General features: G+C 45.3%; 1 protein-coding gene across 3 annotated transcripts in view; it reads right to left on the reverse strand.

Annotated features, from left to right (window-relative positions):
• Positions 1-18,655, reverse strand: part of AGA (aspartylglucosaminidase) — a 52,234-nt gene that overhangs the window by 19,038 nt on the left and 14,541 nt on the right. For 2 of the 3 annotated variants that reach the window (XM_077279542.1, XM_077279543.1), the window contains exons 5-9: positions 13,005-13,122; positions 12,827-12,902; positions 5,906-6,013; positions 5,054-5,187; positions 2,066-2,146 (exon numbers count right to left, since the gene is read on the reverse strand). In XM_077279542.1, the coding sequence (XP_077135657.1) occupies positions 2,066-2,146; positions 5,054-5,187; positions 5,906-6,013; positions 12,827-12,902; positions 13,005-13,122 (517 nt within the window). The remainder of the gene's footprint in view (positions 1-2,065; positions 2,147-5,053; positions 5,188-5,905; positions 6,014-12,826; positions 12,903-13,004; positions 13,123-18,655) is intronic. The other variant, XM_077279544.1, reaches the window with a different exon arrangement.

Here is an 18,655-nt window from a genome sequence, read left to right on the forward strand (position 1 = left end):
TTGGTAAAGAAGGCTCCAGAAGAGTTGGACATAAGGATATTCTACAGCACTATACTACAGAAAAGGCTAAAGAGCCTACAGTGGTATGGATAATACCAGGGAGGGGTTAATATAGCGTCGCAATCCTACCGCACCGCAGAGCAGAGTTGTCCGTGTCCCCCAACACATGATGTCTCCTGTGCACGGAGCTGCTGAAGCAGGAAATGCCAGCAGAGAAGAAGGGGCGGTGCTGTACTGAGAGGAATAAGCCAAGGCTCCTGATAGGGCCGCACTGAAAGGGAAGGGTGTGCCCGGGATGTAAAAACCCCTCTGAGTGGAGGAGGAAAAGAGCGCCCGAGGGGGGACGTGGCCTATCGGAGGGGGTGTGGCCGGCCGCAGCGGTCAAAGTGAAAGTAAAAAACGGCCGTGACTGTGTGAAAGCACTGTACATTTAGACAGGGAAATACTGCTGTGGGGGAGCGGCTGCTGAAGCGCTGGTACCTGCATGTTCCGGTTCCACAGGTAGAGGGAGAGAGGATCGACCAGGGGCCCGATGAGAGAGGGGGTCGCTGGAACAGAATCCTTCGTCCAGAAGACGGCCTCGACCCCAAAACAAGGGGGAGGGTCACCGCTGGTGACCACCGTCTTCCTCTCAGCCCTCTCTGAGGAGAGGGGTGAGAGGGACTGTTTGGCAAGGACCGCCACCATAAAGACCCTGGAGCACCTGGGAGGGTGACAGGGGATAATGTCCTGCCGGCGGTCTGAGAGCTGCGATGCGGACGACACCACACTGCTCACTCAGCCGCCCTCCTGGGGAGGCAGGGTGAAAGATTGCACCCTGAATCCCTGAATGCTGTATCTGAAAAAGAAAAGCCAAAATGTTAATAAAAACAAAACTTTTAAAGGAATCAAGATTAGCAGCGGATCTGAAGATCCAGGTCGGTCTCCTACAGACACTAAGCACAAACTGAGGTGCTTGGTGCCTGTCGGTGGGTGTATACTGCCGGGGAGGAGCTATACCTTTTTCCTTTTTTGCATAGTGTCAGCTTCCTAGTAGCAGCAGCATACACCCCATGGTTGTCCTGTGTCCCCCAATGAAGCGATAAAGAAAGATGTTTTTTTTTTTTGAAATTTTGAAACCCTAATATTCTCAATCTTTGTTTTACAGCTGAATTCCATGATCACACTGTTTATTTCCTAGACATATATGGAGATCTACATGATGGCTCTATTAATACCAGTGTATATAGAACAAATAATAAGTGGCAATACCATCTTACACACGGAGAGTTGCCATCCCACACATACTGACAAACATCTACCCATTGGTGAATAGGTTTGAGCCAAGACAAATGTGACTGTACAGAAAATAGGGCATAAGAACCAGAAGAAAAAGATTACAAATAAAGTTATACAACAATGTAAGAAAAATAAAACTTTATGTAGAGATAAGAGCATTGTAGACCATACAAGACAAGATATTTATCTATCACACCAAAAAACACAAAATAAAATTCTCTTTACTCCCAATAGTGCAGATTAGGAAACTGTAACCTATTGGATTTTAAGTCATCTCCCAATCCTTTATCAGGATACACATTTAGCATAAATACTTGAGAATGTCTGTGACCTCATGCTGTAATACTATTGCTTCAGACCACGTTCCGGCACGATCAGACATGGCCATTACACAGTACACAGCAAGAGCACATTTATAAAATTATCTCAGCCAGGAACTTTTTTTTTTTTAAACATCCAATTGTGTAACGTATTATTATTCAAAGATCTATTGATTCAAATGTTGACTAAGATTGGAAATGCACACTCTTAATGCGTGAAATATACATATGTATGTTTTGGTTCGGGGGAAGGCGAAGCTTCTGAGTGGGCCCCTAACCAGGTAACCTTGATTACAGCTGGGAGACGCACCCCAATAGTGGAGGGCAACCTCAGCAGATGACAGATGTTACTGAAAATAATCTCTATATAAAGACCAATATGGATATTACCGCCATATGGTCAGCGGTAGATACCAGTCCTACAGAAAATATAAGAGATCACAGCACAGTTACAGATAGTGACTTACCGCTGACGTTCTTTATGATGGAATCGTTCATTTTTCCCGTCTTTTCCATCTGGCCCAGACCGACATGACAACTTCTTCCGGCTGCAGACAATACAACAAAGACAAATTTCACTTTTCATATTCCAGCCCCATCACCATCTATTCCTAACCTGAACAAACTCTTCATCCTGCTGATACCCCAATACTGAGCCGTTGCTGCCGTATGTGTCCCTATTACAGCAACTACTGTGTGGTTCTGGGTGCCCTCTAAATTCTAAAGCACCCCTCTATAATATAGTAATGCCGGGTGCACGTGCCCTAGAAAACAGTGCCCACATTTTGCCCCCTAGAAAGTAATATTGCCATGTGTGCCCCTTTGATAGTCACAGTGAGATCCCTATAACAAGAAGTGCCCACTTTACATTTAATAAAGTCTCGAGTCTCCCCCCTGTACAGCTCCCTTATACACAGCATGATGCTCTCTTACACACAGTATAATACCCCCCACTGTACAGTACCACCCACTTAGTATACTGACCCCTTAGTAGCCTCCAAACTGTTTGATGGCTCCAACACTGTATGATGGCCCTTTCACTGTAATCCCCACACTGTATGATGGCCCCCTCACTGTAATCTCCACACTGTATGATGCCCCTCTAGATAGCCTCCATATAGTATAATGCACCAGATCGTCCTCAATATAGTATAATGCACTCCCCATAGGCTTACTCTATATTGTATAATGCAACCCCCATAGGCAGACTCTATAGCACAAGGCAGCACCCATAGGCAGACTCTGTAGTATAAGGAAGCACCCCACAGGCAAACCCTGTAGTATAAGGCAGCACCCCATAGGCAAACCCCCTAGTATAAGGCAGACCCTGTAGTATAAAGCAGCACCCCTATAGGCAGACGCTGTAGTATAAGGCGGCACCCCATAGGCAGACCCTGTAGTATAAGGCACCACCCCATAGGCAGACCCTGTAGTATAAAGCAGCACCCTTATAGGCAGACCCTGTAGTATAAGACAGTACCCCCATAGGCAGATTCTGTAGTATAAGACAGCACCCCCCCATAGGCAGACTCTGTAGTATAAGGCAGACCCCCCATAGGCAGACCATGTAGTATAAGGCAGACCCCCCCAATAGGCAGACCCTGTAGTATAAGACAAACCAACCATAGGCAGACTCTGTAGTATTAGGCAGACCCACCCATAGGCAGACCCTGTAGTATTAGGCAGCACCCCATAAATAAAAATAAATACTCACCACTTTTCTTCCTGGTTCCTGCGCTGCTCTGAGCGCCCACTCCTCCTGATAGCGGGCGACGGGCAGTGACATCATCGCGCCCCCGTCAACGTTGCAGACGTCAGACGCTGACAGGGGGAAGGAGTGCAGCACTCCTTCCCTTATCATTGCGGTCAGCTGTATCGGCTAAATGCCGATATAGCTGACCTTGCTATGACAGGCGGGGGGCCCACTGCTGGCACCGGGGCCCCCCCCACCTGCTCAGGGGCCCCATAGCAGCCAAGCAGGGAGATCGATTCTCCCTGCTCTGCCGCAGAAGGTAACTGTATCGGCGCACACACTATATATATATATATATATATATATATATATATATATATATATATATATATATATATATATATATATATATATATATATATATATATATATATATATATATATACACACATACTAGACTGTGGCCCGATTCTAACGCATCGGGTATTCTAGAATATGCATGTCCCCGTAGTATATGGACAATGATGATTCCAGAATTCGCGGCAGACTGTGCCCGTCGCTGATTGGTCGAGGCAACCTTTATGACATCATCGTTGCCATGGCAACCATTATGACATCTACGTCGATACTGTGCTCATCGCTGATTGGTCGAGGCAACCTTTATGACATCATCGTCGCCATGGCAACCATCATGACATCTACGTCGATACTGTACCCTTCGCTGATTGGTCGAGGCCTAGCGGCCTCGACCAATCAGAGACGTGGGATTTCCATTATGACATCATCGTCGCCATGCTGTGCCCGTCTCTGATTGGTCGAGGCCTGGCGGCCTCGACCAATCAGAGATGTGGGATTTCCAGGACAGACAGACAGACAGACAGACAGACAGACAGACAGACAGACAGACGGAAAAACCCTTAGACAATTATATATATAGATATATATATTCACACACATATACACACAGACAGATAGTAGTCCAAAAAAGGAAGCAGCACACCACTGTCTGTGAATACGGTGCTATTTTATTTAGCCCATGATGGCGACATTTCGTTTCAGTGTAGCGAACCTTTTTCAAGCCTACACTGAACCGAAACATCGCCATCATGGGCTAAATAAAATAGCTCCTTATTCACAGACAGTGGTGTGCTGCTTCCTTTTTTAGACTACTACATGCAAGGTTTGGTATATGCCTGTGGAAGCTCTTTTGCACCCAGATTCTTTCCATGCTGAATGTGCTGCTCTATTTGATAGATAAATAGATAGATAGGATATCACCACTCCCATTCTGGTAACAAGTATAAATATGTTTGCCTACCAAATTATAACATGCTAGGATTCAGAACCCATGGGATTCAAAACGCGACACCTCTGTGATTTTATTTACTCTCCCAATTTTTTTATCATGTTTTTAATATTTTTACAATAAATATGTTTTTTTAACTACATGGGATTTCTGGATCTAAACTTCTTTCTTTTCAGTCTTGCTGTAATCAGAGTAGAATGTCAGATAACTAATATGGAAAGCGATTACAGTTTTTTGTGGCAAAATTAGGGGGGGGGGGGGTCGGCTTATTCTCGGGTCGGCTTATACTCGAGTATATACGGTAAGTGTTCTCTGAAGAACAGTGCTAATCAGAAGATTAATTCTGGTTCACTGCCAGTAATATCACTTTTCTGTGCTGTGTAATGAAGTGCATTGTGTTAGGTTAAGGTATGCTATTAGTCCATTTCTTAGACACAACATGTAATTGTCACTCACCATAACTTCCTGTCCTGTTGGCACAGATGATCGCCCCAAAAAAGACTGGAACGTGTTTCTGAATCCTAGAAATAGCCTTCTGACATGCAGTGGTGGGATCTGCTCCCATCCTCATGTTCTCCACAGCTTGGTAACTGAGATGAATCAGTACATAATATCCATTATTGCGCTATAATGCAATAATATGATCAAAAGCAGAAAAAAATTAAATACATGAAGCATAATTGTATCACATATGTTTAACACATCAAGACAAACCTTTAAAGGACAGTTTTATACCGAGATACATTATTAATAATATTAGAGGTGAGCACTTAGATTAGCGCTGCATCAGTCAAGCTTCCTTCTGGACCTCCTTGACCGCCAATCTTTACGACTGTGCTCCACATCCTGGGAGTCTCTGGCACTTACCAGACCCTGTGACGTACACCATTATGTTATGTACGTGATGTTATAGCGTCACAGGGCCCATTAAGTGCAAAAAGCACCAGGCCGAAGATGCCGGTTCCAGGGGGTAAAACCAGCTGCCACGGAGGACCGAACTGGAAGCCAGACCAGAGTAGCACAAATCGAATTTCTCTAAAATGTATCTAAATAATTTATCTAAATAAGATATGCTGGATGTGAATAACATGATCATCAAAAATTAGTCAAAATTAATAGAAAAACTAACAAATGACATTTTATTTACTTTTCTGTTAATCTGACCACCATGCAGTATGTTAGCACCATGTAGATACATTCAAAATAGTTTCCACCTCACAATCATTACAAAGGAGGCTTCCTTATAAAACTTTTTTCTTACATATATACTTTATCTACCCAGAACATTACCATTCTCTTTCACATTACCTTGGTAGGAATCGCATCATGGTGTCCCCATCTCCAGTGGCTGCTGCTCCTCCAACTGAACTGTCTGCATAAGATCCAGCTCCAATGATTGGCGAGTCGCCCACCCGTCTAGAAACAAGATACAGCTTGTATCATGTTATTAAATGGGAATTTCATAGATTTATGATTCTTGCAACGGTGCCCCTTTAAGTATAAAGGGAACCGGTTACATTCAGAAGCACTATATATCTCCAGAAATTGTGGTAATATGCATGTGAATAACATTTACATCCTGTATCACCTTTACTGGACCAGCGGTTACAGAAGAAAGTGAAATTATATTCTCCCTGTAACCAATGAATTCCAATCATTGGGGCACTGCAGGGTGTGATTACAGTGCCTGCTCACTATACATTGAGCGCTTTGTAATCAGTCCCTAGTATTTTGATTGACAGCTTGCTGTGCAGCATGTGTGTATGTGCGGTTATCAAAACGTCAGGCAGTGATTACTGTACACTTGCAGTATTGCAAGTTACCAGGCAAAATAAAAAGGCGGACAAGACTGGTACACTGGAAGAAACGGTAGGGACCGGTCTGCAGGCAGGTATGTAAAACAGGTAAGAACCAGTTCAGACAGGAGGACTTAATAGGTAGAGAAAGACCGCAAGAGCAGATGCAGAGCGAAAGCACAGGAGCTAGAGCCAAGAACAGAAATGCAGGAGGCGGAACCAAGAGCTGGAGGCGGAGCCAAGAGCTGGAGGAGGAGCCAAGTGCAGAAATGCAGGAGGCAGAGCCAAGAACTGGAGGCGGAGCCAAGAGCAGAAACGCAGGAGGCGGAGCCAAGAGCTGGAGAAGTAGAACCGCAAGGAGCGGAGCCAGGTAGAACCGCAAGGAGCGGAGCCGCAGAGCGAGAGCTGAGCGGAGCCGCAGAGCAGGGCCACAGAGTGCAGAGCAAAGTGCAGAGCAAAGCTACTGAGACCAGAGCTGAGAGCAAAGCCACAGAGTGCAGCGCTGAGAGCAGAGCAAAGTCAGAGTGCAGCGCAAGACACAGAGTGCAGAGCCGAGAGAAAAAACCACAGAGTGCAGAGCAAGGTCACAGAATGCAGAGCAAGGTGCAAAGCAAGGTAGCAGAGAGCGGAGCCGAAAGCAGAGCAAAGCAAGATACAGTGCAGAGCACAGCAAAAGCTAGATACAGAGTGCAAAGCAGAGCAAAGCAAGACACAGAGTACGCACAGCAGAAAAAGCAAACCAAGACAGGGATATAAACGGACACAGGAACAAGACTAAGACAGAGTCAGGAACGAGACAAGGCACAGAGACATGGACACAAGCCAGGGTACGACGCCCCTCTGGGTGGCGGACATAGGCCAGGGTACGAAGCCCCCTGGGTGACTACACAGGAAACAGACCAGGGTACAACGCCCCCTGGGTGGCGGAACACAAGAGTCACAGAGACTTGGCCTGGCACCTCAGCAGCTAAGAACTGACTGAGGGAGTAAGTTGCACAGGCCCCCACCAATGGGTGGGGATGTCTTAAATACAGGAAGCCTCATGACGATTGGCCAGGGACACCTTAGCAAGGTGCACACAGTCTCTATAAGAAACAGGAGTTGCCGGTGCCGCCCCCCTATGCACACAGACAGAGCATGCGCAGAGCAAACAGCAGACATGAGGCACACAGCATGGAGCTGGCAGCAGAGAGAAGTCACAACAAGGCCCAGAGAAGTAAGTGAGTTTGAGTGTAATGCAGGTGGGGGATGGGAGGCCATGCAGTGATGCCAGCAGAGTTGTTACACCAGATTTCACACTATGTTGTGTTACACAATGAGGTGCATTGTGTTAACAGTTCTTGAACAAAAAAAAAATCTGTCAAATATTGCTGCCAGGTGGGGGTGGGTGGTGTTTGCTATTTTAAAGGGTAGTCTCGTGTTATTAAATTGTTTTGGTTAGACAGCATGAAATAATGTTTGTAATTGACTTTCTGTTGTGCTGTGAAAGCTTTTATCTTATATAGTGCACAGCTTGTTTCCATGGAGTGTGCAGTAATTACATTTCAGGAGAGATGTTAATACTGAACATCAGTCAGTTTTCTCCATTCTATTGATTTCTATGCAGAAGTTACCTATTTTCTTCTCTTTTCCTCCCCATCAGCTATTGCCAAGGATCTCATTTCTGCATAATCACACTCCCCGGCAGCAAGCATTGGCAGCTTCTAGAGAACTTCTTCTAATCACAGTTCACACTTTCCTGAGCCTTGTCCTTGCTCAAATAAACAGTTATCTTTATATATAAATGAAGTGATAAGAATGTAGACCCAGAACAAAGTCATAGACCATAAAGTGCTGGAGCAGGAAAGAGCTTCAGACCAAAACTCACTCAGGAGGGAGCACTCACCCTCCAAGCAACCAGGAATGGAGGAGACGGCAGAGCTATGAGCTGCTCAAGAGACAACTTGAGAATGTGCAGCAACAGAGGATTTCATGTTTCTCCAGTCACCTTCCACGACAGCAGTAATGGAGGTTGTCTCCCCGCCCTAATAGGGGACAGGAAACAGGTTAAATACCCCTCCCCTTCCTGCAACCACCAGTGTTTTTCCTGTCCCCTATGGGGCATGAAGAGGTTTCGGATAGTGCTGCCGTGGCCGGCGATCGGGAGCGCTGTTATCTGCATGTGCCGGGCAGTCGAGTTCGGGGGCTCCGCTCTCCTCCTGTGACTGCTCCCATCTCTGCGTTCGCCACGTAACTTGGGACCCTCTATCCCACCCTTCCTGTGCCTCCTCGTGGGGTAAAGCAGAGCGGTGAAGGGCACCGGGGTCCTCCTGTAGCTCCCCGGCTTTCTCCTCCCTCCTCGCTGCTGCCGGAGGTTGTGTGCGCGCTTACTAGAAGGGACGTTCACCGCCGGAGCCCTGCATCAAAGCGCGGTATCTGACCTCGGACGGGATAGTACGTCCGAGGTCAGAAAGAGGTTAAGAGACTCGATATCAATCCTGGGCTCGTTGACGTCATGCATCCAAGCAGTCTTCTGGGCCCAGGCCCACACAAGAGTCCTTCAGTCCCACATCCTGATGCATTCGAAAGGACGCCAGAATGCATTAACCAGGAGGATTCCTCTCCCCAGTCACATAAAATCCTTTCATGGTGGCTGAACTCCCAAAACCTTCAACAGGGAGTCAGCTGGGATCAACTTCCTCTGAAGGTGCTCACAACGGATGCAAGCCAGAGAGGCTGGGGCACCATAGTAGAAGGTTCCCACAATTCCAGGGGTTGTGGCCCCCCAAACATCAGGCCTCAAATCTGAGGGAAATAAAAGCGGTGGAGGAGGTGCTAAAAGCCAGATCTATCCTCATCCAAGGTCACCATGTACGTGTAATGTCCGACAACACGACTACAGCGGCCTACCTACGACACCAGAGAGGCACGAAATATACCAGCCTGAAATTAACCGCTGCAAGGATTTTTTCCTGGGCAGAAAAACACCTCCTATCCATCACAGCAGTGCACATAAAGGGATCAAAGCCCAAGCGGACTTGCTCAGCAGGAGAGACTTCTATCCTGGGGAGTGGTCTCTAAACCAAGAGGTATTCCTATCCCTGGTCCGGAGGTGGGGAAGTCCCAACGTTGATCTGTTTGCCAACAGTCAGAACACGAAGTCGAGCACTTTCTTCTCCCTCAACCCCTCAAGTGAAGCACAAGGACTGGATGCCTTCTCCCATCCTTGGAAGTTTGCTCTGGCATACGCCTTCCCACCAATTCCTATGTTACCAAGAACACTATAAAAGATCCGGGCAGACTGAGTCACAACGATTCTGGTGGCCAGGAAGAAGCTGGTACCGCGCACTGACAGACATGTCTCTAGAGGGCCCGATACTTCTGCCCCAGATAGTCGACCTTCTTCAGCAGGGACCCCTGCTACACTCAGACTTACACAGGTTGAAACTGGCGGCCTGGTTACTGAGGCCGAGATTCTGAGAGCCAGAGGTCTCTCAGATGACGTAATTCAGACCCTACAAAAAAGTAGGAAACCAATAACCAACGCCATCTATTGCAATGTTTGGAAAAAAATTTCATCCAGGTGTTTCCCAAACAAACCCAATCCGTTCCATCCCAATATTGCACAAATCTTAGAATTTCTCCAGAAGGGTCTGGATCTAGGACTCTCACCTAGTACCCTAAAGGTTCAGGTGTCGGCACTTAGTTCCTTCTTTGATCAGGATTAAGCAAGCCACCGTTGGGTTAGACGTTTCATGATGTCTGCAACTAGGATTCGCCCTAGGCTCCATGTCCAGACTCCTCCTTGGGATTTGAACCCTGTCCTGAATAGTCTAACCGGGGACCCCTTTGAACCCTTATCAACCATCACCTTAAAAATCCTGACCCTTAAGACAGTCTTCCTAGTAGCAATCACTACCGCTAGGTGTATAGGAGAGCTGCAGGCCTTGTCAGTACAGGAGCCATATTTAACCATCACCATGGATAGCATAATCCTTAAGCTAGACCCTTCCTTTATGCCTAAGGAGGTCTCGGATTTCCACAGAAGTCAGGATATTGTTTTACCCTCATTCTGTCCAAATACCTCTAATTCAAAGTGTAAAGCTGCAGTAGCTTCGTACGCAGTGAAGAAGCAGTGACCCACAAATTCAAACACAAAAGTCTCTTATTGTGTTACTTCACACAGTCAATATAGTAAACGGCTTCTTCATACAGTCCATTAATAATGCATGGCTATATGACGCAGTCAATACACAGGCCGAACTTCCCTCTGTCCAGTTTCCCTGGGTGACTGCACGCCGCTAACAAGTCTCTGTACTCACTCAGCACACTGCACTCTTTATCCTCTGGAGTGCAGCCGGATACACATAAGACAGCCCAAGACGCAGGGTGTCAGTCCTCTGTACTCACTCAGCGCACTGCACTCTTTATCCTCTGGAGTGCAGCCGGATACACATAAGACAGCCCAAGACGCAGGGTGTCAGTCCTCTGTACTCACTCAGCGCACTGCACTCTTTATCCTCTGGAGTGCAGCCGGGTACACATAAATGCATATAACTTCAGTGACCAGTTTACACCAGTTCTATGCAATACATTTCACATGGCTTTAGATTTGCGGTCCCTAAACAGGCCAGACTTCCCTTGTCCAGTTTCCCTGGACGACCGCACGCCATCTCACAGTCTCTATACGTCTCCATACACACAGCCTCGTATGTTGCAGACACTACTCACGCCAGCCCTCCTCTGACTAGTTCCCGTGGGTGTCCTGCATCGCTGTATCACAGTCTCTTACAGACTCTTTACTCACACAGTCGTACACAGTTCAGGATATCCTCCGGATAGCAACCGGGCACCATATCCACCTGTTTGCAATCGTTGCACATGCTAGTCCTCTTTCGGGCACAGGACATCCACCTCCGGGCACAGGTCTGTCCACATCCGACTCCGACGGGCACAGGACAACCACCTCCGGGCACAGGACTGTCAACCTCCGGGCACAGGACTGTCCACATCCGAGAGCAGTACCATGGACGACTTGCATCTCTGTGTACGCTGCGGGTGCCAGGCTATTCAGCTGCCTTGGGTGCTGGCTCTGCTGGCCTCCATGCACTCTGCAGACCAGCACACACCAGACTGACAATGACGTGCACCTCACACACCTGGCCAGACACCTGACATGGCCTGCACGGCCTGACACACCCATACCCCTTACTGCAGGGCTTTTAAACACACAGAAACCTGTGGCCTTCAGCCACCTGGAAAACCCGGACCGGAAATCCGTGACTCTCATGCACACCTATGGACTTCATCCGTCTGCATGCACATTCTGGGGAGAACAAACAGCGCCCCCTAGCTGTATCAGAGGCCACAGCCTCACAAAAGGAAGAAGCCTTTCACATCCTGGATGTCCGCAGGGTGGTCCTTTTCTACCTCGAACAGATGGAAAGTTGGAGGATAGACCAAAACCTATTCGTCCAGTTGACAGGAAGGAATAAAGACAAAAAAGCAGCTAAAAGTATGATCGCTAACTGGATCAAACAAGCCATTTGTCTAGCATATTCATCCCAGAAGCTTGCACCCCCGACATTGCTGAAAGCCCACTCCACCCGCTCAGTTTCGACTTCCTGGGCAGAGAGAGGAAACGCATCGTCTGAGCAGATATGCAGAGCCACCACCTGGTCGTCAGTCCATACATTCACCAGGCACTACACACTAAATTTCAATAGGGACCTATCGTTTGGCAGACGCGTTTTGCAGGCAGTTATCCCTCCCTAAGAAATTAGCTGTTGGCATTACTCCGATACTGCTGTCGTGGAAGGTGACTGGAGAAAATAGAATTAGTCTTACCGGTAATTCGGTTTCTAGGAACCTTCCACAACAGCACTAATTTCCCTCCCTATCTGATATTCTTATTGGATGATTCCTGCACTTAAGTGGTAACTATACATGCTACTGTGTCCAGAAAAAAACACTGGTGGTTGCAGGAAGGGGAGGGGTATTTTACCTCTGTTTCCTGTCCCCTATAAGGGCAGGGAGACAACCTCCGATACTGCTGTCGTGGAAGGTTCCTAGAAACCGAATTACCGGTAAGACTAATTCTATTATTCATTAATTGCAGTGTGCTGTAAATGTTGTTAGTACTGTATACCATTTGTACAGAAGTGTAAGATTTCAGAAGGGAGATACACCAACTTAAGCTGGTCAGTCAGGCTAGAAGGGTGGACCGTCAATACTCCTGGCCTCATGAACTCTTTCACTGTCTTGCTGGTCTCAAATTGCCATTACGTATTTTTCTAGACATTTTGGCATGAATTTACAAGTGACAAGAAGCCTGGAGCCTAGGTGGACCGAAAAAGTCCCTTTAGCTCATACAAGTAGACCAACACTTTTAAAGACCTGTGATAGGTGGACATTTTGGACATATGTCAAATGTGGTGGAGAAATATTCACTTACCCAGGGATTTTGTGAGAAGCGCCATTTGTGGAGGTCCCGGTTGCAATATTTCCATTTGTATCAACTGCAATCATTCCTAGTGAATATGTAAGATACATAAAGAATTTTTTTTTTTTTTTTTTTTTTTTTAAACACACTCCACACTTTGCTGTACACGTTAATTGCACAAAACACTCACCAATAGTATCATGGTTGTGCACATTCACTTCTTTCTGTGGGGAGGAGGTTTTTCCTTCAGGTAAACCTCTTACGGGTTTATATGGGCCGCAGGATTTTGCAGGATCTGGAATCACATTCTGCAAGCAGTATATTACAAAGTGTAATTTTGTGTCATTAAATTAGGTTATGTATATAGGTGACTAAACCCAGTTTACACTCTTATAAACATCTTGTGGGATACAGGATTATTTGATTTAAAATTGGGAGTAGGAATAATATCTGGCTTAAATTAAAAGAAGTCATTTTTGAGTCATGCTCAACACCTCCGTGTCCCATACCGAACCTTCTTTACTTCCCCCTCTGTGCACGGTACTCCCTTGTCACTCATGAGCCCACCTTGCCTATTCAGTGAGTAGAAACTTCTAAAGCTTGGAATCAAAGAGGTACAGAGCGACAGTCAGCGATTCAGTAGATCATGTTTGTCAGCCTTTTTCCATCCTCAATCTCTTTTTTTCCCAAAAAAGTCCCAAATTCATAATAAAAGAATGCCAAATACACACCACTCCTTTCCCTGCATTGCAACAGTACCCCATTTCTTTTGGCTAGATACTAAAAAAGAGATGTTAAGTATACTGGGACTTCAAGTATTCTGGGCTATTTTTTTTTTTAACCTCTTCGTGACAGGGGCAAAATTTTAAAATCTGACCAATGTCACTTTATGTGGTAATAACTCTGCAACGCTTCAACAATTCCCAGTGATTTTGAGAATTTTTTTTGTGACACCTTATAGTTTGTGATAATGGTAACTCTAGGAAGATATGTTTTGCGTTTATTTTAAAAAAAAAAAATCAAACATTTGACAAAACTGTTAAAAATTAGCAATGTTCAAACTTTGAATGATTATCCATTTAATCCAGATAGCTATACCATAGAAAAACATTAATAAATAACATTTCCCTCATGTCTGATTTAATTTAGCACCATTTTTAACTGATATTTTATTTTGTTAGCATTTTAGGAGGTTTAAAAATGTAGCAGCAATTTTTCAAGGAAATTTACAAATTTATTTTTTTTTTTTTTCAGGACCTATCCAGGTTTGAAGTGACTTTGGGGGTCTGATGTATTTGAAAACCCAAAAAAGTGATATTTTAAAAACAGCACCACCTGACATTGAAAATTGCTGTCAGGTAGTTTATTAGCCCTTGAGGTGATTATCAAGAATGAATGCAAGTGTATTTTTACCATCTAAATGTCACTGACTTCTGAACAGGCCACTATAGCCAGCAGACACTAAGGCTTTTTATTGGTTGTGAATTGCCATGACAAACATCGGGACCACGTAATCATGATCTCAGGGTGCCGATCTGGATAAAGAGGAAGCCCCAACACTCTATTAACCAATTATATAATATAGTCCCTATTGACAGCAGCATCTAAGGGGTTAAACAGATATGGACGATGCCAATGCTGATCGTGGCTGATACAGCAGGTTACAACGCCAATAATAGAACCTTCAGTGGTTAACCACACATCAAATATATACCTATAGAAGAAGGCACCACACACAAAAATGATATAAAATCACTTTATTAGTATCAAAAATGTATATACCATAAATGGTCCTAAAAAGCCAAACATGGGCAGCAGGTAAGAAACAACAAACACAGAAAAAAACGGTAGACACCTGGTACACAGTCATAACAATATATACATACATATATTAATGCATCTAATACGCTCACATTGCATTTAGCATCCAGTATTTCAATCCATAGTTGGATATAATCTAACAGTATTTTACACAGAGTGTCTAAATACAGTTTTAGCACACAGTTTTCATATGTGGTCCCGTATAAAAGGCAATGTGCCGTATGGAGCCACATAAAACAAGATCACACAGAAGCGTAACCAATAATACAGATATTCATCTGGTATGTTAAATGACACACCAGCACATGTTTACCAGACAATGGAGCAGGAGCCAGGAGTCCACCACACCCGACGCGCGTTTCGCACAAAGTTGCTTCATCCAGGGGTGGTGAGACGCTGGTAAGGTACCTTTTTATAAGACTTATGGCCACAAATAACAAAAAACAGCTATGAAGAGAAGAACACACGCCAACGGCTTAAGCCATCGGCGCTTTTATGATAAATGTCAATGTATTGGTTACCTGTTTGTGCTTGATAATTATTGTTCTTTCTCCATAGGTTTTTTCTTTCTCTATTGCACCGCCCCCCGGCTCCCAGCCTGCTGTGCCTGTTGCTGGGTTACCAAGTGTAAACAGCGCCTGCGCACTAGCACTTAATCCTTGGCACGTCCCCTTCACGTCACTCTGCCCTATGCGGCCGGTCACCCAGAAGTGCTTGTATATTGGAGCGCTATAAGATTGCGAATAATTGAGTCCGTAACTCTCCTGATATACAGCACTTTAATATCTGACTCTTCGCTTATAATACACTGGGGGTTTTTTACAAGTTTTTGTATAACTTTGGTGCATACGATCACCATAGTAACGCTCTCACGTCACTTCCGGTTCTCTGCGTTGGCGTGTGTTCTTCTCTTCACAGCTGTTTTTTGTTATTTGTGGCCATAAGTCTTATAAAAAGGTACCTTACCAGCGTCTCACCACCCCTGGACGAAGCAACTTTGTGCGAAACGCGCGTCGGGTGTGGTGGACTCCTGGCTCCTGCTCCATTGTCTGGTAAACATGTGCTGGTGTGTCATTTAACATACCAGATAAATATCTGTATTATTGGTTACGCTTCTGTGTGATCTTGTTTTATGTGGCTCCATACGGCACATTAGCCTTTTATACGGGACCACATGTGAAAACTGTGTGCTAAAACTGTATTTAGACACTCTCTGTGTAAAATACTGTTAGATTATATCCAACTATGGATTGAAATACTGGATGCTAAATGCAATGTGAGCGTATTAGATGCATTAATATATGTATGTATATATTGTTATGACTGTGTACCAGGTGTCTACCGTTTTTTTCTGTGTTTGTTGTTTCTTACCTGCTGCCCATGTTTGGCTTTTTAGGACCATTTATGGTATATACATTTTTGATACCAATAAAGTGATTTTATATCATTTTTGTGTGTGATGATACAGCAGGTTGTCAGCTATAGTGTACAGCCGACAGCTGCTGGATTGTCACCTGTATGGGGATGCTATTCTCTTATATCTCAGGTCAGTAAAAAGACGTATTGGCGGTCATTAAGGGGTTAAAAATTAAGGTGGTGATAAATTAATCTACACATACATCTTGTGGTATAAAATTAACTTATTTTGGTAACTCCGGAGGCAATTACCGTATATACTCGAGTATAAGCCGACCCGAGTATAAGCCGACCCCCCTAATTTTGCCACAAAAAACTGGGAAAACTTATTGACTCGAGTATAAGCCTAGGGTGGAAAATGCAGCAGCTACCGGTGAATTTCAAAATTAAAAATAGATACTCCATACCGTTCATTATGGCCCCATAGATGCTCCACATAAAGCTGTGCCACATATAATGCTCTGCACCGTTCATTATGGCCCCATAGATGCTCCACATAAAGCTGTGCCATATATACAATGCTCTGCACCGTTGCCCCATAGCTGTGCCATATATATAGTGCTCTACACCGTTGCCCCATAGCTGTGCCATATAGTGCTCTGCACCGTTATTGCCCCATAGCTGTGCCATATAGTGCTCTGCACCGTTATTGCCCCATAGCTGTGCCATATAGTGCTCTGCACCGTTATTGCCCCATAGCTGTGCCATATAGTGCTCTGCACCGTTGCCCCATAGCTGTGCCATATAGTGCTCTGCACCGTTATTGCCCCATAGCTGTGCCATACAGTGCTCTGCACCGTCCATTATTGCCCCATAGCTGTGCTGCTGCAATAAAATAATAAAACACATACTCACCTGTCTTGCTTGCAGCTCCTCGGCGCCATCTTCCCGGCGTCTCTCCGCACTGACTGATCAAGCAGAGGGCGGCGCGCACACTATATGCGTCATCGCGCCCTCTGACCTGCACAGTCAGTGAGGAGAGACGCCGGGAAGATGGCGCGACGCCCGGTGTGTGGAACGCGGACAGGTGAATATGAAATACTTACCTGCTCCCGGCGTCCCGCTCCTTCCCCCGGACAGCTGGTCTTCGGTGCCGCAGCCTCTTCCTCCATCAGCGGTCACCGGCACCGCTGATTAGAGAAATGAATTATGCGGCTCCGCCCCTATGGGGGGTGGAGCAGCCTATTCATTTCTCTAATGAGCGGTCCCACGTGACCGCTCAGGGGAAGAGGCTGCGGCACCCGGAGACCGTGGGACGGGCAGGGGGAGCGACAGGATCGCCGGGACTAGGTAAGTATGCCTCAGCACCTTCTCCCCCTCACCCGCCGACCCCACCACCGATCATGACTCGAGTATAAGCCGAGAGGGGCACTTTCAGCCCAAAAATTTGGGCTGAAAATCTCGGCTTATACTCGAGTATATACGGTATGTTCTTTACCTGTCAGTTTTTTCTATGCCAAGAAACATGTCTCGTCACATGCTCTACATGCACGGATTACTTACATTGTTCCCATTATACAAGCTACACTGATAACCAGCGTCACTTACTGTACTATAAGAAGCCTCCTATCTCCATACTAGTCAGTATATTTTATCCAAAAGCTTCTAAAAACTTTTTTTGGCACTTGATTAAATGCAATTTCCTTGGATTTGTATTATGTGAGGCTGATCCCACATTTCACTCCGCATGACAAGCTGTAATCTAACAAGTGAGGTTTGTTTCATCTCAGCTGTCACGCAGTTTTGTTGCCCATTGAGCTCAACCCCTGGAAGTTGATTTCAAAGCTTTATAATAGCAATTTATTCATATGTGGTACAGATTCATTTACAGTCTAAAATGCTGCAACAATGTCTGAATAAAGAAGAATTGTATAAAATAGAAGCGTTTTATATTAAAATGACATTTCTTTCAATCCTCCGTACAGGGCACTTTTGTAGAGCATTTCCTTTTGGCATTTTGTGTCTTCCAGGAGGTTCTTTCCTATTGATTATTCTATAAACAAAAATGTGTAATATCATGTGTATGCCAGGGGGTTTAATACTGTATTCAAGTTGTTTGCGTAAAGCCCTGTGTATATTATAATATATAAATCATGTAAAGCGCTATGGAATAAATGGCGCTATAATAAAAATAAATCTAGATATTGTGTGCGCACTACGGCATCTGCTTCCACAAGCACCATAAGACCGTCACTAGCTCGCACGCTGTCCTTCCTTGGACCACTTTAGGTAGGTACTAACCACTACATACTGGAAACACTCCACAATACCTATCGTTTTCGTAGTTTTAACCCCTTCATGCACAGTGAGGGTGCATGCAGCTGAGCCTGCATCATACTTGGCAGGTACGGGTACCAGCGGTGTTACACAGCCAGCATCTGCCTATAACAGCAGCGATCAGAGATAGCCTTGATCGCTGCTGTCATTCGCTGACAGCTTCATTTAACTAGCACAATCGCCAGTGCCCTTGTGCACCATTATTTAAACCATACACTGAAAACGCACTCAAAAGAAGTGTGTGTATTGGTATTGTCATAATCATACTAACCGGTATTTTTTTACTGCACAGTGAATGCCGGAAAAACAATAGGGCAATTGCAGTTT

The sequence above is a fragment of the Ranitomeya variabilis genome, chromosome 1, assembly GCF_051348905.1.
Source record: "Ranitomeya variabilis isolate aRanVar5 chromosome 1, aRanVar5.hap1, whole genome shotgun sequence".
In the NCBI taxonomy this organism is placed as follows: domain Eukaryota; kingdom Metazoa; phylum Chordata; class Amphibia; order Anura; family Dendrobatidae; genus Ranitomeya; species Ranitomeya variabilis.